The sequence below is a fragment of the Heterodontus francisci genome, chromosome 45 (assembly GCF_036365525.1).
Source record: "Heterodontus francisci isolate sHetFra1 chromosome 45, sHetFra1.hap1, whole genome shotgun sequence".
Lineage (NCBI taxonomy): Eukaryota > Metazoa > Chordata > Chondrichthyes > Heterodontiformes > Heterodontidae > Heterodontus > Heterodontus francisci.
This window is the reverse complement of record NC_090415.1, coordinates 15,122,641-15,144,115: the sequence shown is the minus strand read 5'-3', so window position 1 is coordinate 15,144,115 and position 21,475 is coordinate 15,122,641. Positions and strand designations below refer to the sequence as shown.

General features: G+C 43.3%; 1 protein-coding gene across 1 annotated transcript in view; it reads left to right on the top strand.

Moving 5' to 3' along the window:
• The first annotated feature begins 4,412 nt into the window (after positions 1-4,412).
• Positions 4,413-21,475, top strand: part of LOC137356224 (venom metalloproteinase inhibitor DM43-like) — a 38,682-nt gene continuing 21,619 nt past the window's right edge. The window contains exon 1 of the mRNA XM_068022090.1: positions 4,413-17,286. Coding sequence (XP_067878191.1) covers positions 17,133-17,286 — 154 coding nt within the window. The 5' untranslated portion in view covers positions 4,413-17,132. The remainder of the gene's footprint in view (positions 17,287-21,475) is intronic.

Below are 21,475 nucleotides of genomic sequence, written 5' to 3'. Positions count from 1 at the left end.
TGTGAGGCTGCGGTGCTAACCACTGCGCCGTCCCTGGTTGTTTTCCTGATTGTTCTTTTTAAGATGTAGTATGGGATGCACTCAAACCTTTGCCATTTGCAACACTTCTTAGAGTTGTATTGGTGACTACCAGTGGTGATTGTGTTTACCGAGGCGGTTGATCTGGTGAAATTTTTCAGGGTGACACTACTAAAGATGAGAGTTCTGAGAGTGCCTGAAGTTAGCGTGAACTTTGTCAGGATAATTTTACTCAGTTGTCAGAGGGGCAATAATTGTATGGGCATTTGTTAGGGTGACAGTAGCAATTGAGACAAGTGTCAATATAACATAGAGTCACAGCGTTATACAGCACAGAAACAGGCCATTCGGCCCTTCGTGTCTGTGCTGGCCATCAAGCATCTATCCATTCTAATCCCATTTTCCAGCACTTCGCCCTTAGCCTTGTATGCTATGGCGCTGCAAGTGCTGATCTAAATACTTCTGAAATGTTATGGAGGTTCCTCCCTGAGCCACACCATCTGGTAGTGTGTTTCAGATTCCAAACACCCTCTGGTTAAAAAAAAATGCTCAAATCCCTTCTTAACCTCTTGCCCCTTACCTTAGATCTATGCACCTTGGTTATTCATCCACTTCTAAGGGGAAAGAAAACGTGTTTTCCTCTCTATCTTATCAATGCCCCTCATAGTTTTGCATCCCTCAATCAGGACCCCCATCAACCTTCTCTGCTGTAAGGAAAACAACCCTCTCTCTTCATAGCTGAAATGCTGCAGCCCAGGCAACATCCCGGTGAATATCTTCCACACCCTCTCCAGTGCATTCCCATAATTTCTATAGTGTTGTGACCAGAACTGTACACAGTACTCCAGCTGTGGCCTAACTAGTGTTTTATACAGCTCCATCAAAATCTCCCTGCTCTTATATGCTATGCCTCGGCTAATAAAGACAACTATCCCATAAGGCTTCCTAACTAACTTACCTACCTGTGTTGCTGCCTTCATTGGTCTATGGACAAATACAACAAGGTCCCCCTGTATTTCCTAAGGTCCTACCATCCATTGTATATTCCCTTGCCTTATTAGTCCTCCCAAAATGCAACACCTCACACTTCTCATGATTAAAATCCATTTGCCACTGCTCCGTGCATCTCACCAGCCCATCTATATCAGCCTGTAATCTGAGGCTTTCCTCCTCAGTATTTACGACACCACCAATTGCTGTGTCATCAAAAGAGTTCCCAGAGTCACAGTTATCAGTATGATTGCATTCAGAGTGCAAATAACCAGGATGACAATACCTAGGGTGAGAGGAATTAAGGTTACAATAGTGAAGATGACATTATACACGGTTACAGGAGTTAGTGTGATAATTCTCAGTGTGGCAGTAGTTATTGTCATATTAGTCTGAGTGGCAGGTATTAGAGTGATGGTAGTTAATGTGAAAATAATTAGAGTCATAGTGGTCAGTGTGATAGTAGGCAGAATGAAAGTTGAAATGATAACAGTATTCAGGGTGACCATTATGAGATTAATAGTGCTCAGGGACTAAATATTTAGCGTTACAGTAGTTAAAGTGACAGTTCTCAATGTGACAGCAGTCAGGCACACTTAAATCTCGGTGACATTTGCAGTGTGACTGTTGTCAGGATAACAATTTTCATGGTGACACTGGTCAGGATGACAACAGTTGAAGCCACGGTTTCCAGGAGAAAATTGGTCAGCATGGCTGTTGTCAAGGTGGCATGTGTTGGCATGACGTTTATCCGTGCGACAGTTTATTTTTTATTTAGAGATACAACACTGGAACAGGCCCTTCGCCCACCGAGTCTGTGCCGACCATCAGCCACCCATTTATACTAACCTTACAATAATCCCATATTCCTACCACATCCCCACCTGTCCCTATATTCCTCTACCACCTACCTATACTAGGGGCAATTTATAATGGCCAATTTACCTATCAACCTGCAAGTCTTTTGGCCGTGGGAGGAAACCAGAGCACCCGGCACTGGAAAACCCACGCACACACAGGGAGAACTTCCACGCAGTGCCCAGAATTGAACCCGGGTCGCTGGAGCTGTGAGGCTGCGGTGCTAACCACTGCACCACCCGTAGCAGTCAGAAGTATATCTGTCAGTATAATAGTAATGAGGGTGACAGTTGTCACGTGACAGAAGTCGACGTAACATTTGTCAGTTTGACTGTAGTCATGTATTTATTAGTCCGTATAATAGTAGTCAGTGCGACAGTTGTCAAGTTGGGTAGTCAGACACATATTTCTCAGTATGAAAGGAGTTAGAGTGACAGTTTCCAGGCGATAATGGCCATTGGGACAGTAGTGAGGGTCAAAATGGTCTTGGCCACAGTTTGTCATAGTGATAACATAGTATGGATGAAGTCAAGGTTACAGTTGCCAGCGTGCCAATGGTCATGGCGACAGTTGCCAGTCTGAGTGTAATTATCCATGGTATCAACTGACAGGATATCAGATGCCAGTTTTGGGTTATCAGAATGTTATCAATATGACTGACGAAAATTAGGGATTTCATTCTGATGTGACAATCGTCGAGATCACAGTGGTGAATATGACAGTTGGAACAGTGACATTAGTCAAGGCTACAATTATCATGGTGGTAGCAGTCAGTGTGATTGATGACCGTCAGAAAGTACATAGTCACGATGGCAGTTGTCCCTGGGAAGAATGGTCAGGGTGGAGTTTGCTAAGGTGACAGTAGCTAGGTTAGCAATTGTCAGTGTCACAATAGTGAATGCGACAAACTTCAGCGTTACTGTAGTCGTGGTGAAGGATGCTGGGATAACATGCGTTGGTATGACTTATCAGGGTGGCAGGGGACAGATTGAAAGTAACCAGGTTGCCCTTAGTTTTTTAGGTTGAGAAGAATCAGAGTGGTCGTTGTCATTATAATAGTAGTCAGCATGTCTGAAGTCAGGGCCACAGATGTGAGTATGATATTACCAGATGAAAGTAGTCAGCATGATCGTAGTTAGGTGCACATAAGTATGTGTCTCATAGGAGAGTGTGACAGCATTGAAGATGACATCAGTCAGGTTTACAATTACCAGGGTGAAAATACCCAGGTTGACAGTGGTTGGCGCCATTGCAATTAAAATGATCAACTGGCCGCCTCACCACGTCTGCAATAAATACGGATTGTCTCCTTTGAACTAACTGCTATAAGCTGATCATCAGGCCAACAGTTCTCCCTGAATCAAATGACAGTTAGCTGTGCTGCAGATTCATAACTTGCAACGTAAACCATGACAGTAACACAGGAGACGATGGCTTCTTAAATCTATTTTAAGCAGAAAAAAGCTGATTGTAACAACTGTTGTTCTCTTTTTTAGTTACAGACATCCAGCACCTAGGAACAGATCTCTGCTCTGACAGCAGGAGACATGTGACCCATAGTGTCCGGCGCTTTGTCAAGCTGCTCTGATCAGAAGGATCTTGAGTCTCCCTAAGGCACCTGTTCCATGAAACCTGCCTGCATTGGCTTACTTGCACTGTTATTGAGAAGAATCGAACAGGGAGATTCTCTACTCCTCCACTACCCATAAAGTTCCATCACAGCAGAAATGTGATGAACAAAAGTAACGGAGGAGCAACTTCATAACGGCGGCCATAAAATAAACTGTCATCTGTTGAAGCCGAATATCTGAGTGTGAACGTTAAGATCACACTTCCCCATGAGCCGCAGTGATTACAAAATGCGACATCTGGAAAGACTCGGTCGCATTGGAGCAGCACAATAACAGCAAGCAGGGAAGTGGTCATAGGTCAAGAGGGCAGCAACGTCAAAGGCAGCGATGAAAACCAGTCGCGAGCTGCATGACCTTGTGTCGAGAAAACTTACCCTGGCATTTTTACATGAAAAGCATTTGTCAATAGTTAAAGCCGAAAAAAAATGAGAATGTTAAATGATTGTGTTATTTTACTGAGAACTGAAGTGGGTACAGGGATTTGGTAAAGGTACATAAAACTAAGAAAGAATGAGAAAAAAATCTGATCAGAAATTATTTTTACACAGTGAATTGGTATCATCTTGATTGCAACGCCTGCAAATGTCCTGGGGGCAGATTCAATGGTAATATTCAAAGCTAATTGGTAAGTACTTTTTTATTTGTTCGTGGGACGTGGGCATCGCTGGCAAGGCCAGCATTTATTGCCCATCTCTAATTGCCTTTGAGAAGGTTGTGCTGTGCTGTCTTCTTGAAGCACTGCAGTCCTTGGGATGTAGGGATACCAACAGTGCTGTAAGGAAGGATTTTGACCGGACCACAGTGAAGGATCGGCGATACAGTTCCAGGTCAGGATGGTGTATGGCTTAGAGGGAAGGGGGAGGGGTTGGTGGGCGGTGGGCGGGGAGTGTGGGGGGGTGGTACTTGCGGGGGTTGTGTTCCCATGCATCTGCTACCCTTGTCCTTCTAGGTGGTTGATGTCGCGGGTTTGCATGGTGCTGCCGAAGGTGTGTTGCTGCAGTGCATCTTGTTTATCTGGCTGATCTAGTTTAGGTTCTGGTCAATTGTAACCCTCAGGTTGCTGATAGTGGGGATTGCAGCGATGGTAATATCATTGAACATCAAGGGGTGATGATTAGATTCTCTCTTATTTGCGATGTTAATTGCCTGGCACTTCTGTGGTGCGAATTTCTCAGCCCAAACCTGAATGTTGTCCAGGTCTTCATACATCTGGAGATGGGTTGATTCAGTATCTCAAGAGCTGTGACTGGTGCTGACCGTTGTGCAGGCATCAGCAAGCATCCATATTTGTGACCCTATGATGGAGGGAAGGTCATTTGTGAAGTAGCTGAAGGTAGTTGTACCTAGCACACTACACTGAGGAACTCCTGCAGTGATCTCCTGGAGCTGAGGTGATTGATCTCCAACAAATACAGGCGTCTTTCCCTGTGCTAGGTATGACTCCAACCAGAAGAGAGTTCTCCCCCTGCCTCCTATTTAGTCCAGTTTTACTAGCGCTCCATGTTGCCATACTCGGTCAAAAGCTGGCTTGATGTCAAGGGCAGTCACTCTCACCTCATATTTGGAGTTCAGCTGTTCTGTCCGTATTTTCCCTATGACTATTATGAGGTCAGGGGCGGCATGGCCCACACAGAAGGAAAAGTGGTGGCGTAGTGGTCATGTCACTGGAGTAATGATTTAGAGACCGTTGCTCGTTCTCTGGAGACATGGTTTCCAATCCCACCACAGCAGGTGGTGAAATTTGAAGTCAGTTGATACACTTGGAATAATAACTTAAAAGAAAAACGAGTCCAATTGTGACCATGAAATGGTTGTAAATACCCATCTTGTTCACCTTTAGGGAAGAAAATCCGCTCTCCTTGCCTGGTTTGGCCTCTAGATGACACTAGACTACAGAAATGTGGTTGACCCTTAAATGGCCTCCGAATTGGCAACTGCTCAGTTCAAGAGTAATTAGAGATAGGCAAGAAATGCTGGCCAAGCCAGCGATGCCCACATCCCATGAACGAATAGGGAGAGCCCAAATTGAGCGGCAGTGATATGGTTATTTATGAGTAAGTGCTGCTAGATTGCCCTTTCGATGACATCTTCCATTTGAAGTGGGAAATGTTGCCTGCCCGTGGAGGAGAGTGGGGTTAATTGCACTGCTCTTTCAAAGAACAATGAGCCTAAAACTTCAATGTGTTCTAATGCTAAAAAGATATACTTAGCCTATGGGTAGAGAACTGGAGATTGATTTTGCATGTATAGCCGTGAATTGAATAGAAAAGGGCCATATTAAGACATTGCTTACTGAAAGAATTAAAATTGTTGCCTGATATTAACTGACAGTCCTTTAGCACGCAAATATATATTTATATATGTATATGAATCGTGGTATAGTTGCACAGTGGTGAGCACCGCAGCCTCACCACACGAGCGACCCGGGTTCAATTCTGGGTACTGCCTGTGTGCAGTTTGCAAGTTCTCCCTGTGTCTGTGTGGGTTTTCGCCAGGTGCTCCGGTTTCCACCCACAGACAAAGACCTGCAGGTTGATAGGTAAATTGGCCATTATAAATTGCCCCTAGTATAGATAGTTGATAGTGACAGTTGGGGATGTGGTAGGAATATGGGATTAGTGTAGGATTAGTATACATGGGTGGTTAATGGTCGGTGCAGAAGGGACTATTTCAGTGCCGTATCTCTAAATAAATAAAAGTTGAAATACGTTCAGTTTGATAACACAGAACCATGGGACTGCGTCTCAACTGATTGATCAGTGGCAATAAGACTCCACTAACAGTGGTAACGACCTACACGTCGCAAGATCCGTTATCATCCAAACCAGAGACAGATTATGATAAGTCTATCTTTTGCTGTTTGTAGCAAAATCTTAGCGTTGCAACACATGGATATCATGCTGAAGATGTTTCAAGAATTTGAGTTTGAAGAATCAGGCTAATTGAGCAGTCCGACAAAGCTGACAGATTCTTGCCAGGTATTGGCAATGATTACATTTCCACCGCACAATATTAATTTGGAATTTATTATTAAGAGACAGAAGAGTTTCCTGGTGAAACAGATTGAGGCTGGTATAATAATGTTACATTACAAATGACAATTATATTGCAAATTAGTATGAAGGCATTTTATCATAAATTAGTGAATTCAAAAGTGCATTATCACTGACTTGCCAACATAGTTAGAATACCATGTTCCTTTCTCGGTCGTCTATTTTAGAAAGCATTATATATTATGACATAACTGCAGAAGCAATTTAATAAATTCGTGCCAGGTAACTGGGGGCTTTAAGCATATAGAACATTCAGCCTCTTGACACTGACTTGCCAATCAATTGGATCTTGGCTGATCTTTACCTCCACTCCATTTACTTGCCATGTGTTAATAGACTGTGGCGCCTTTACCCAACGGAAGTCTATCAGTTACGATCTCGACGAATTCAATTCCCACTCAAATTCCACAGCCTTTTGGGGGAGAGATTTCTACATTGCTGCTACGCTTTGTACAAACAATAACCTCCTGATTTCATTCCTGAAAGTTCTAGCTAGAAGTTTGTCATTTTTTTCCAGAGAAAATAGCTTCTCTCTATTTACCCCATCGAACCCCATTATTATTGCAGGCATTCTCTGAACCTTCTAAATTCAAGAAAATGCAGAGAAATGTATGCAACTTGTCCTCAAAATGTGACAATGTTAGGCTTGCCAACACTCCCGTGCACTATTTCCAATTCCAACATTGGTTCCTTGCGGTTTGGAACAAAACTGAATGCAGAATTCCAGACCGTTTTTTTTTCAAGACTGGATTACTGAAACATCATTACCGTATTTTTAATTTCCCAACCACTTCAAAGTGAAAGCACTATTCCTTTAGTCTATTCGGTTTTTTTTTTGTAGACACGTTGGTGAAAATGGAGCCTTTGCTAAATCAGGAAAGATTTAATGGTTAAAGACAGCTCTGATGGAGGTGTTCAACATGATGATGTGCAACATTGTGATGAGTCCAGTTCTATGGAGCAGTGTTTCTGTACAGTACTGAGCTCGAAGAATTTGGTGAGTGAGCCAATGTTAAAGACTTTCACGGTTGATCTCGATCTAAAATTTAGTCAGGATTTGCATTTACAATACAGCATTTAAACTAATGCCGTCCTGAACTCGTATTTCTTGAACAATGTTTGTCAGTGGTTAAAACATGATGTTTGCTGGTTTTAATTGACAATTTAGTTAATTTGGGGGCGAGTTAGACATGCGAGCTGCTAATTTCTGGTAGCTGGGGCTGATTTTAGTCTTTGGCTATTGTGCTGGTATGAATGCAGGAGGTTTTTTACTGATGCATGGAGTAAGTATCCAAGGAACACTGCGTTTGCAGAGTACTAAACTCGAAGAATGTGCTGAATGAGGAAATTTTGTGCAGTGACAGAAGGGGTGTTGTTTTGGTATAAAGAATAAGAAAAAGGAGCGGTCCAAGAGAGGGATGGGGAGACGAGATTTCGAGAGGCATTATTAGATTAATTAATATTATTAGAAATAATATGGTACTAACTAAATTCTGAAAGAGGGAAGAATGATGGTTTCCCTTTTCGAGCATGGAGGGGGAACAGGTACAGGTTGGTTGCAATCCTACACCATCTGGGAACTTCAGGAGACTTCATGTGGCTTGGACGACCACAAAGACCAAAGAACAAAGAACAGTACAGCACAGGAACAGGCCATTCGGCGCTCCAAGCGTGCGCCTATCTTGATGCCTGCCTAAACTAACACCTTCCGCACTTCCGGGGCCCAGATCCCTCTATTCCCTTCCTGTTCATATATTTGTCAAGATGTCTCTTAAACGTCGCTATCGTATCTGCTTCCACCACCTCCCCTGGCAGCAAGTTCCAGGCACTCACCACCCTCTGTGTAAAAAACTTGCTTCGCACATCCCCTCTAAACTTTGCCCCTCGCACCTTAAACCTATGTCCCCTCGTAACGGACTCTTCCGTCCTGGGAAAAAGCTTCTAACTATCCACTCTGTCCATGCCGCTCATAAAATTGTAAACCTCTATCATGTCGCCCCTCCACCTCCGTCGTTCCAGTGAAAACAATCCGAGATTGTCCAACCTCTCCTCATAGCTAACGGCCTCCAGACAAGGCAACATCCTGGTAAACCTCCTTTGTACCCTCTCCAAAGCCTCCACGTCCTTCTGGTAGTGTGGCGACCAGAATTACAAGCAACATGCTAAGTGTGTTCTAACGAAGGCTCTGTACAGCTGCAACATGACTTGCCAATTTTTATACTCTATGCCCCAACCGATGAAGGCAAGCATGCCGAATGCCTTCTTGACTACCTTATCCACCTGCGTTGCCACTTTCAGTGACCTGTGGACCTGTACGCCCAGATCTCTCTTCCTGTCAATACTCCTGAGGGTTCTGCCATTTACTGTATACCTCCCACCTGCATTAGACCTTCCAAAATGCATGACCTCACATTTGTGTGGATTAAACTCCATCTGCCATTTCTCCACCCAAGTCTCCAACTGATCTATATCCTGCTGTATCCTATGACAATCCTCATCATTATCCACAACTCCACCAACCTTTGTGTCATCTGCAAACTTATTTATCAGACCAGCTACATTTTCCTCCAAATCATTTACATATACTACAAACAGCAAAGGTCTCAGCACTGATCCCTGCGCAGCACCACTAGTCACATCCCTCCATTCAGAAAAACACCCATCTATTGATACCCTCTGTCTTCTATGACGGAGCCAGTTCTGTATCCATCTTTTGCCAGCTCACCTCTGATCCCGTGTGACTTCAGCGTTTGTACCAGTCTGCCATGCGGGACCTTGTCAAAGGCTTTACTAAAGTCCATATAGATAACATCCACTGCCCTTCCTTCATCAATCATCTTCGTCACTTCCCCAAAAAACTCAATCACAAAACCATGCTGTCTCTCGCTAATAAGTCTGTTGTTTCCAAATGGGACTAAATCTTGTCCCGAATAATCCTCTCTAATAATTTCCCTACCACTGACTTAAGGCTCACCGGTCGATAGTTTCCAGGATTATCATTGCCACCCTTCTTAAGCAAAGGCACAACATTGGCTATTTTCCAGTCCGCTGGGACCTCACCTGTAGCCAATGAGGATACAAAGATTTCTGTCAAGGCCCCAGCAATTTCTTCCCTTGCCTCCCTCAGTATTCTAGGGTAGATCCCATCAGGCCCTGGGGACCTATCTACATTAATGCTTTGCAAGACACCCAACACCTCCTCCTTTTTGATAATGAGATGACTGAGACATTCTGCACTCCCTTGCCTAGGCTCATGATCCACCAAGTCCTTCTCTTTGGTGAATACTGATGCAAAGTACTCCTTTCACACCTCATCCATTTCCTTTGGCTCCACACATAGATTCCCATCTCTGTCCTTGAGTGGGCCAACACTTTCCCTGGTCACCCTCTTGCTCTTTATATATGTTTAAAAAGCCTTGGATTTTTCTTAATCCTGTTTGCCAATGACTTTTCATGACCCCTTTTAGCCCTCCTAATTCCTTGCTTAAGTTCCTTCCTACTGTCTTTATATTCCGCAAGTGGTTCATCTGTTCCTAGCCTTCCAGTCCTTCAAATGCATGGTTTGCCTTTTTGACTAGGCTCACAATATCCCGTGTTATCCAAGCTTCCCGAAACTGGCCAAACCTGTCTTTTTTCCTCACAGGAACATGCTGGCCCTGGATTGTAATCAGCTGAATTTTGAAAGACTCCCACATGTCAGATGTTGATTTACCCTCAAACAGCCGCCCCCAATCTAAATGCTTCAGTTCCTGACTAACATCATTATAATTGGCCTTCCCCCAATTTAGCACCTTCACACGAGGACTACTCTTATCCTTATCCACAAGTACCTTAAAACGTATGGAAATCATGTGTGAAGGAAATATCTCCAGCTGCTTAAGCTATGGGTTCTGGCCTGCCGGGGTGGGAGGACAGCTGGTGGGACAGTGACCCATCTCAGCGGGTGAGACATTCCTGGACATGCTTACCAGGAGGGGCAGAGGGATCAACATAGTAGATGGGTGGCTATCTGGAAGAATGGGTTGTGCTGGGACGTGCAGGAGTCTTTGGGGTGTGTGCCACCCTTAAACCAGCAGGCAACAGTGGAGACTGCTGGTCGTGACGACGACTTTCAACAGCACAGTGCAGACCATGGCACGAATGGGCAAGGGAGGACAGCAAAGCCTGGAAATTCCGTCGGTAGAGGGAATTCCACAGTTAGGGAATAGACAGGTGTTCTTGTAACGCCTCCTTGGCGCCGGGGTAAGGACATCATGAAGCAGATACAGAATATTCTTCATGGAAGAGAGTGAGCCAGAGGTTGTGGAGGGTGTCAGCACCAACGACATAGAGCGGGCTCGTGTGGAGGCCCTGTGATCAGAATTTCTGGAGCTAGGGAGTAAGGTAGAAAGTAGGACCTCAAAGGTGGTAATATTTGGCATACTCTCAGGGCCACACACCAGCTGGCGGTGAAGTATAGGGAAGATCAACGCGTGGCTTGGGGCATGGAACAGGAGGGAGAGCTTCAGATACTTGGTGCATTGGGACATATTCTGGGTCAAGGAAAACCTATTCAAAGGAAACAGGTAGTTATCTCAACATGAATGTGACGTACATGCTCGAGAAGCGGTTCACTCGTGTGGTTGTGAAGGGTTTCGCGTAAATTGGCAGGGTTTGGGCATCCGAATATAGAAGGGGGAAAGCGGAATGAGGATGGAGAGTGCTGGAAAATACTCGACAAGGATGTTGTACCATATTAGACAGGAGCAGACTAAGAAGGACTGCTAGGGATACAAAGACAGTTTCAGAATGTATCCATGTAAAGGCAGAAAGTGTGGTGAATTATGTTGGTGAGCTATAAGCGCAAATAACCGTTTGGGACTATGCTGTGGTGGCAGTAACGGAGGCGTGGCTTAAGATGGCCGGAACTGGCCGCTTAATATGCAAGGATTTAAAGTGATCATAGAAGACAGGAAAGGAAAATGGAGGTGGGCGACAGTACTGATTAGGAAAGACATTATAATGTTGGAATGAGAGGTTGTCCTTAAGGATCTACTTGGTTAGAGTTGAGAAGCCACAAATGGTATGAGACTGCTACTTAGGGGTGTTCGATAGGCCTCCAGGTAGTATGAGAGAAAGAGAGTGGCACGGTGGCACAGTGGTTAGCACCACAGCCTCACAGCTCCAGCGACCCGGGTTCAATTCTGGGTACTGCCTGTGTGGAGTTTGTAAGTTCTCCCTGTGTCTGCGTGGGTTTTCTCCGGGTTCTCCTGTTTCTTCCCACAGCCAAAAGACTTGCAGGTTGATAGGTAAATTGGCCATTATAAATTGCCCGTAGTATAAGTAGGTGGTAGGGGAATATAGAGACAGGTGAGGATGTGGTAGGAATATGGGATTAGTGTAGGATTAGAATAAATGGGTGGTTAATGGTTGGCACAGACTCGGTGGGCTGAAGGGTCTGTTTCAGTGCTGTATCTCTTAAAAAAAAGAGAGAGAGAGATAGATGAGCATAAATGCAGGGAAATCACAGACATGTGCAAGAAGCATAGATTTGAGATATTGGAAAAATTTAAATATCCAAATATTGCTTGGTTACAATATTAAAACATATATTAGCGCAAAGGGAAAGGAGGTGGAGGACTTTTTTCAAATATGCTCTCGGGCCAGCTAACCAGGATGCATTGCTAGATCTGGTGCAGTGGTATGAAGTTGGCCAACTGGACAGGTCTCTTGGGTAAGACTGATAAGCATATCATAAGGCCTAGATTAACAATTGAGTAGGCAATGAACAATCTAAAGCAGAAATTTTAATTTAGAAGGGAGCTACCTTCAATGGGAGGGGAAGCGATCTCGCCATGTTAAAATTGAACCAATGTTTGACAGGAAACACTGTAATGGAGCAATGGGTGAATCTTAAGGAAGAAATTTATCAGGTGCAGTCTGCGTACATTTCAACAAGAGGGGAAAGCAAGGGAAGAACTGCCACGGCTACTTGGATGACGAGGGAGATAGGTAAAATTATTAAACAAAACAAAGCAGGTTTACTATGCCTATCACGTGGACTCTTCAAACGAGGACCAGACGAAATATAACAAGCTGAGAGGGAAAATAAGACCCGCAAGGACATAATATAAGACTAGTATGGCAGTTGACATAAAAGGATATACGAAATCCTCTACCGCTCTGTAAAGATCAAGTGAAAAATAAGATACAAGGTGGGGCCTATTAGGGACAAAGAAAGTGATGTATGCTTCGAGGTGCAAGGCAAGCTATGAATACTTAATGGGTACTTTCTTTGATATTTACTATAGAAAAGGATGCTGACCAAATAGTGCTAGGAGCGGAGATGTCTGTAGTAATACCAACTTGCAAAATAACATAGACTTCGAACAGATCTGGCAACTCAAACCTAGACATCCACGAGGTGCTGTGGGCCATCAGCATCAGCAGAATTGTACTCAACCACAATGTGCAACCTTTTGTCCCAGCATATCCCCCACTCTACCAATACCATCAAGCCAGGAGATCAACCCTGGTTCAATGAAGAGTGCAGTAGGGCATGCTAGGAGCAGCACCAGCATACCTCAGATTGAGGTCTCAACTTGATAAAGCTATAACCCAGGATTATCCGCGTGCCAAGCTGCATAAGCAGCATGCGATAGAATATCCCCATTCACAACTATGGGCGAGCCCAACACATCCTTGCAAAAGATAAGGTTGAAGGATTTGCAACAATCTTTAGCCAGAAGTGACGAGTGGGAGATCAGTTTCAGCCTACTCCTGAGGTCCCAGCATCACAGATTCAAGTCTTCACCCAATTCCATTAACTCCACGCGATATCAAGAAACTACTGAATGCACTAGCTGCTGCAAAGGCTATGGGCCCTGACAACATTCCAGTAATAGGAGTGAAGACCTGTGCTCCAGAACTTGCCGTGCCTCTAGCCAGTAGAGCTGCAACACTGGCATCTACCTGGCATTGTGGAATATTGACAGATAAGTCCTGTGCACAAAATACACGAAGAACACGCCACTGGTTGGAGTTATACCTCGTGCAAAGGAAGATGGTTCCTGTTGTCGGAGGCCAATCTTTTTAACTCAAGTACATCACTGCAGAAGTTCCTCAGTATAGTTCCCTCGGCTGAACATTTTCATCAACGACCTTCCCTCTATCATAAGGTCAGAAGCGCGGATTTTTGATGATGATTGCACAATTTTCGTATCCTCAGATACTGAATCAGGCCGTATATAAATGCAGCAAGACATGGATAATATCCAGGTTTGGGCTGATAAGTGGCAAGTAACATCACTATCAACATCCTGCGGGTTATCATTGACCAGAAAATGAACTGGAATAGCTAAATAAATACAGTGGCTACAGGAGCAGTCAGAGGCTAGGAATCTTGCAGTGAGTAACTCCCCTCCTGACTCCCCAAAGCCGGTCCACCATCTACAAGTTACAAATAAGGAGTGTGGTAGAATACCCTCCACTTGCCTGGAAGGATAATACTCAAGAAGCTCGACACCATCCAGGGCAAAGCAACCCGCTTGATTGGCACCTCATTCACAAACAATCACTTCCTCCACCATCGACGCATAGAGGCAGCAGTGTGTATCATCTAAAAGATGCACTGCAGCAACGCACCAAGACTCCTCAGAGAGTGCCTCACAACCCCAATACCTCTACCACTTAGAAGGGAAAAGGCAGCAGTTGAATGGGAACACCACCACCTGCACGTTCCCTGACAAGCCACATACCATCCAGACTTGGAAATATATCGCCGTTTCTTCACTGTCGCTGCTTCAAAATCTTGGAACTTCCGTCATAAGAGCACTGTGGATGCACTGCTCCATATGGACTGCAGCAGTTCATGAGGCGGCTCACCACCACCTTCTCAAGGGCAATTAGGAATGGGTAATAAATACTGTGCTAGCCAGCGATGCCCACATCCCATGAATGAATAAGACAACTAGAGGAGGTAAAACTGATAGGCAGGTTATACTGGAAAGGCTGATTGTGCTGTGAGTGGAAAAAAGCGCCTGCTCTGGATGGCTTGCATCCGAGGGACGGGTGGTTAATATAGTGAAAGGTCCTTCCATAACCTTCCAGTCTTCCCTAGATATAACAGAAGTGCAAGTGCAATGGAAAATTGTAGGTTTGACACCCTTGGCTTAAGAAAAAAAAATGTAAGAACATTCCTACTGACGACAGGCTGGTCAGTTAACCACCAGCGTTCTGTAAGTTACTAAAAGGAATTACGATGGAAAATAAATGCCAGGCACTTGGAGATGTTTTGGTTAATTAAGAAGAGCCAGCACTGAATTGTTAAATGCAGATCGTGTATGAAAAATCTTAGTGATTTTTTTTTGTAATGAAGTAACGGAGAAGGTTGATGAAAGAAATGCAATGGATGTTGTCTATATCAAGTTTGACAATTTTTTGACAAAGTACCATAAAAAGGGAGGTTAACAAATTTAATTGGTATTGAGTAGGACGGTCAGTGTCAGCCAGGAAAAATGCCTTTCGAACTGGAAACTGCATGTCATGGCAAATTATTGTATTTTTTCGGACAGGAGGATGGTAGACACTAGGATTCCCTAAGTGTCTTCGCGTACCACTTTTTAAAAATATATCTATAAATGTCTGGATATTTGAATGAAGAATCAAATTTCAAAATGTGGTGATGATACAAAACTTTTTCTCTGCCAAAGAGTGAGGATGATGCCAAAGAATTGCAACTGGACCTAGATCACCTGGCAGAATGGCCAGTCAAGTGGCAGATGGAATTTAATGCAGAGAAGGGGCTGTGATGTATTTTGAGAGAAGAAAGAGGCAAATATGTATTTAATGGCACAGTTGTATAAAGTATACAGGGACAGAGGGACCTTTGGTTCATGTGCAAAAATCTTCGAAGGTGACCTGACATATTGAGAGAATAGTGAGCATGGCATATGGAGTTTTGGGCTTCATAAATCGAGGCATAGAGTGCAAAAACAGGGACGTTTTCCTGAACATCTATAACGCTCTGGTTAGGCCATAACTAGAGAATGTTTGCCCAGTTTTGGTCATCACACTTTAAGAAGTACGTAACGTTCCTTGAGAGGGTGCAGAGGAGATTTCTCAGAATGGTTCCGGGCATGGGGCATTTTTGTTACAATGTTAGGTTGGAAAAGCTGGGGTTGTTCTCCTTCTTGCAAAGGAGAACTGAGGGTAGATTTTATAGTGGTGTACAAGCTTCTGGGAGGTTTTGATAAGGTAGGCAAGGATAAAACTCTTTCCATTTGCTGATGATACACGGATGAAGAAATTGATTTTGTGCACAATTATCTAGACTGGGACGTGACCCTTTTGACACAAAAGCAAGAGTTTCACCCCTGAGCCAAGACTATGAAAAACAATAGATTGTTCGGACATGGAATGCCATTCCTCTAACGGAAATGGGATCAGCATCAATAAAAGCTTTAAAACATTAGGGAACAAATACCAGGAAATAAGTTTACATGGTCAGTGCTGGGCTATGTAATTACATCTACAGGCGTCTCTAACAATAGGATAAGGCGCACCAGGCCTATTCCTGACATTTTCAGGTGTAAGTTGTATGATGAGGATTAATTGCATCTTACCACGTCATGATATTTAATTGAAATGGTCAGCAATCCGTTTCCTCACAGCTTCATTTTGATCAAATTGTTCGATCACTTTGAATTATATGCATCTTGTTATGCATTTCACAGTTATATCACTTGACGTGACTAACTACTAGCTTAGGGCAGCGCAGTGATTGTTGTTAGCACAATTTGTGCATTGAAATTCAAATACATTAAATAACATTGGAATACAATTTAGTATCACGTTCCCATGAAACTATTGGATTTCCATAAAACCTGAACCGGCACATCAATGCCATTCAGGCAGATAAACCTGCCTTCCTTGCCCGATGTGCCTGATATGTGACAACTGGCACACAACAATTTAGTTTACTCTCAACCTCCCTCTGAAATAACGCATCAAGGTATGCAGCTGCATCAAAATTGCTACAAATAAATGTACAATTCTTTACCACACGGAATGTAGCGGTTCAAGAAAGCGAATCGACATCAGAAGGGCAACGAGGGATTAGCAATAAAGGCTGACCTTTTCAGCGCTGCCCACATCCCCTGAGTGCATTGGAGGCGGTCATTTTATTCCATTCGTCAAATGCAAAGAGCTCTATCACGTGGTGCTCGTTTCCGTCGCTCTTTCTTGACCATTGCTCCATTTTCTCTTTATACACGCTTAATAGTTCTAATAGATGGGCCGAAAGGGCTACGTGGAAGAGGGAAAGGAATAGCGGTTTTAAATAACTAGCACAGTTATGATGAGCCGAATGGCTTCTTCTGTATTACAAAATTCCATTCTTCTAAAAGGCTGTTTTCCCATGCGACCTGCAACTCGTGAGTGTAATAGCAATTTGAGTTAAAACATTTCATAAAAAAAGGGTAAGAATGCTTTTCATCGATGCTCAGTGACTTCCTCTGTGAACCGGCCTTGTAGCTGCAATCGCAAGCAAACCCACGAGTGAATTTCCTGGAACTTTATAGCCATCATCTATTTATACATAGACATGATTTCCGACCACAACATGTTGGTGCCTTTTGCATCCGGTCACTCTGCAGTTTCAATCATATCAAAGTTGTTCATGTGTTTGACAGCAACTGACCTGGCTCTCAAGTTTCCCCCTTTGGCAATGTTTTCAGGCATCTTGCTACTTGTAACAGGTAAGCGTGAACTTCTATAAAACTATACGAAGAAAACGCGGTATATAGTTAGGAAACTGAGCTTTTCTGATGTACAATTCTAAGACAGGCTATCAGGACTGATATAGTCTTTTTCTGCTCACCTGAATTTTTACCTCAGTATATTTTCCGAAATTTCAACCATAGATGATACTTTCAATCGATGTCAAGTCTGCACTGTGACTTCTGTCCACCGTAAATTAATTCAATGCTGTAAGTCCTATACCAGGGTAATTCACCAATCAGAATATGTAAAGACTGAGGCAAAGGCAAATAAATGTCAGTGAGGTAAACTGCTGCTAAATTGTGAGGGAAATGACGTGTCGATCCAGCTCGAAATCTGGATTGAAAATCAAAGAACGAAAGGGTTCACTTGGAAATTGTACTATACTGCGTTGGCCTGGGGTAACTCCCCCGCCCCCCCGCCCCCACACCCACACCCCCGTCCCCCCCTTCGCTGAACTATATTGGAATAAGGAGAAACTTGCATTTATGTAACGTCTTTCACGTCCTCAGGATTTAACAGGGCGCTTCACAGCTCGTGAAGTCCTTTTGAAATGTAGTCACCTTCTATGTTCGGAAATGTGACAGTTAATGTACGCACAGTAAAATCCCATGAATCACAATATGATGCTTACCATGTTGGTTGAAGGAGTAATATTCTGATATTCGTTGAAGGAGTAATATTTTTCAGAAGAGCGGAGAGAACTCCTCTGCTCTTGGTTGAAATAATGGCATGGAATGTATTAACTCCACATGAGAGGTTGCTGTCGGCCGAGGTTACAGGTCTCATAGAAACGTAAAAATGTAGAACAGTTCATAAAGAGGCCATTCAGACCATCGCGTCCATGCCAGCCTAAAAACAATTATCCAGCCCAATTACACTTTCCAGCACTTGGTCCATAATCTTGTCGGTTAGGACACTTCAAGGGCACATTCAAGTATGTATTTAATGTGTTGAAATCTTACTTAAAAGACAGAACTCCCTCATTGAAAACAGTAGCATTCCTTGAGAGGTTTTCTCACACGGACCAAAAGCAAAACATAAAGACAGATATGTCCATAGTCAAAAATGGAGACTGTAAGACAGTTAACATACAAAGCCCACATCGACTGTAGCATGTTTAGCTAGAAGGGCACCGTCACACTGCTCCAAGTATGACTTGGCTAGTTTCTGATCGTTGAATTGGAAAAATTAATTTCCCGTAACCATTTTTTTCCAATTTAACACATTCAGGCCCGGTGCTTCCTCGCAAACCCAACTATCATTGTTGAGTTTAAATTCCCAGCTGTAAATCTGGGATCGAAATAAACCCAAAAGAAGGCTTTTGAAGAAATTTATGAATGTCTTTTTCATTATTCGTTCATGGGATGTCGGCGTCGCAGGCTCAGCCAGCATTATCGCCAACCCCTGATTGCCTTATGTAAGGTGGCGGTGAGCCGTCTTCTTGAACCACTGCCGTCCTTGGGCTGTAGGTACACCCAGTGTCGTGAGGAAGGGAGCTACAGGCATCTGACCCAGCGACAGTGAAGGAAAGGCGATGTAGTTGCAAGTCAGGATGGTGAGTGGCTTGGAGCGTAACTTGCAGGTGGTGGTATTCCCATCCATATGCTGCCCTTTGTCCTTCTAGATGGTAGAGGTCACGGGTTTGGAAGTTGCTGTCGAAGGAACCTTGGTGAATTGTTAAAGTGCATCTTATAGATGGTGTACACTGCTGCCACTGTGAAGGGAGTAAATGTGGATGGTATGCCATTCAAGAGGGCAGCTTTGTCCTGGATGTCGTTGGGATGCTTGAGTGTTGTTAGAGCTGCACCCATTCAGGCAACTGGAGAGTATTCCATTACACTCCTGACTTGTGCCTTGTAGATGGTGGACAGATTTCGGAGAGTAGGAGGTGAGTTACTCGGCACAGGATCCCAAGCCTCTAACCTGCTCTTGTCGCCACGATATTTATATTGCTTCACCACTTAACTTTCTGGCCAATGGTAGCCCCGCGGATATTGAGATTTTGGGATTCAGCGATCGTAATGTCATTGAATATCAAGGGGCGATGGTTCACTTCTCTCTTGTTGCAGATGCTCATGCCTGACACTTGTGTGGCGCGACTGTTACATGCCACTCATCAGCCCACACCTGGAGACTGATCAGCGTTGAGACAAGAATTTCGGCTACAGCCAATATAATACGACAAATAGCACTGGAACTAGCAATGTTAATGAGTTTAATGACCATCTAATATAATAATAATCACTTCGTGTCTAGAGGAAGATAATGTTTTGCAGTTTGTGGCTACTGGTATCAGACGATAAACTGAGATTCCGCCTGTTTCCTCAGATACATAGGATCTCCGGTTATTATTTTAAGAACGTAGAGTTCTTCTGGTGTCCTGGACCAACAGTTATCCCTCAACCAAAATCACATGAAACAGATTACTGGCGATTATAACATTGCTATTTAGGGGCTCTTACTCTAATCACGTTGGTGGTCTATTGTCCTGACATTATACCGGTAACCACACTTCAAAATTGCATCACGGGCTCGAAAAGCTTTGGAATATCATGCAGTCATGAACGGCACTGTTAAACTCAAGTTATTTATACATCTCTCTTTCTAGCTTTCCTTCTTTCTTGCATTCTATGACCCTCCCTTCCTTTCGTTCATTCTTTCTTTCTCTCTTTCTTTCTTTCAATTGTATCCCTCGAGAAATAAAACCAACTGCTTCTTTTGTTTGTTTTTTAAGCGTTTAAATAACCTATGCTGCTTTTGTTATTGGTTTTCGTCCCTGAGAACCTACATCCCTTTGCTGCTCTATCAAATGTTGGCTCTTATTGTGCAAACTCGATGTGGTCTCCTTACTTTCGTTACATAAATGTACCACTTCATACTTAACTATATTCAAATTCATTTGCTAATTAAGCACCCGTTCTGATAGTTTCCAAATGCCCTTTTATATTTTGCATCTATCGTGCTTCAGATTAACAGCAGCCCCACCACAGAATATTGATGCCAACTGCAAATTTATAGGTTGCAGCTCTGATTCGACAGTTATTTGAATGGCGAAGAACACTTGCCCTAGCACAACTGCTCACCTTTTGCAACACTGAGTAACTGCCCTTAACCACTGCTCTCTTTTTCTGTTTCGTAGCCAGCTATTATATGTTTTGAAGTCTAATCTTTGACTCTACATGCTCTGAGCTCAGTGATGAGTCTACTATCTGATACCTTATTAACTTTGTTTTTCCTGTGAAAATCCAAGTATCTTACGGCTACTTCATTACTCTTGTCTACTACTTCTGCGCCTTATTCAAATAATTCACTGAGGTGCTGTCTACTGTTTAGTATATCTGCAGTTTCTATAGCGTTTTATATAACATCCTTTGAATCACATGTCCTTTCATACTAGCTATGTTGAAATAACTGGTGTATTCCAGTTCACTGTTCGAGTTGCTTTTTTTAAATATAGGATTGAGTTCAGCTGTACACGAGATGTTATTTAAAACTATTTCTTTCCTATTGAATGTGTTAAATGTAAGTAATAGTACGTAATGTAATTTATATAGATCTGTGTCAAATTTTGGCTTGTAATGCTCCTATCATGTGCAATGCAACATGTTTTATTTATTTATGTAATCCACCCAGAAAGGTGCTTTTCTACTCTGCAAGTTTGATTTATTTCATCAATTGTCTCCCTTCCTTACCCTGTCCATCATAAATGTATTTGTATCGTTTGTGACCTATTTATTTGATATCATGCATGTGCACTTAACCGTAGTGGTTCTGCCCAGAATGCTAAAGCTGTACACTTGGATTCCACTATTTCACAAGCATTCAGATAGTTGCGGAAGTCCATTTCTTTAATTTATAATGAGGCAGGCAGACTGATTCAATTATAGCATGATAGTGGAAAATGCTGCATAGGCTGAATGGGCTTCTCATTTTCCTCTGTCCCTAAGATGGGTCTTGCACACTGGTTTGTAATACAAACCTACATTTAAAAATCTGGAGTGACTGAAGTAGCGAGGTATGGAAGATTTTGACTATGACGGACCACTGAGTACCACAGTGTTGCAAACTGCTATCAGGAAGTTGCTTTCTTGTAATTCGCTACAACCAATTCCATCGGGTGGGGAATGTGGCATTCATTACGTTTATCTGAATATCCGACGGATC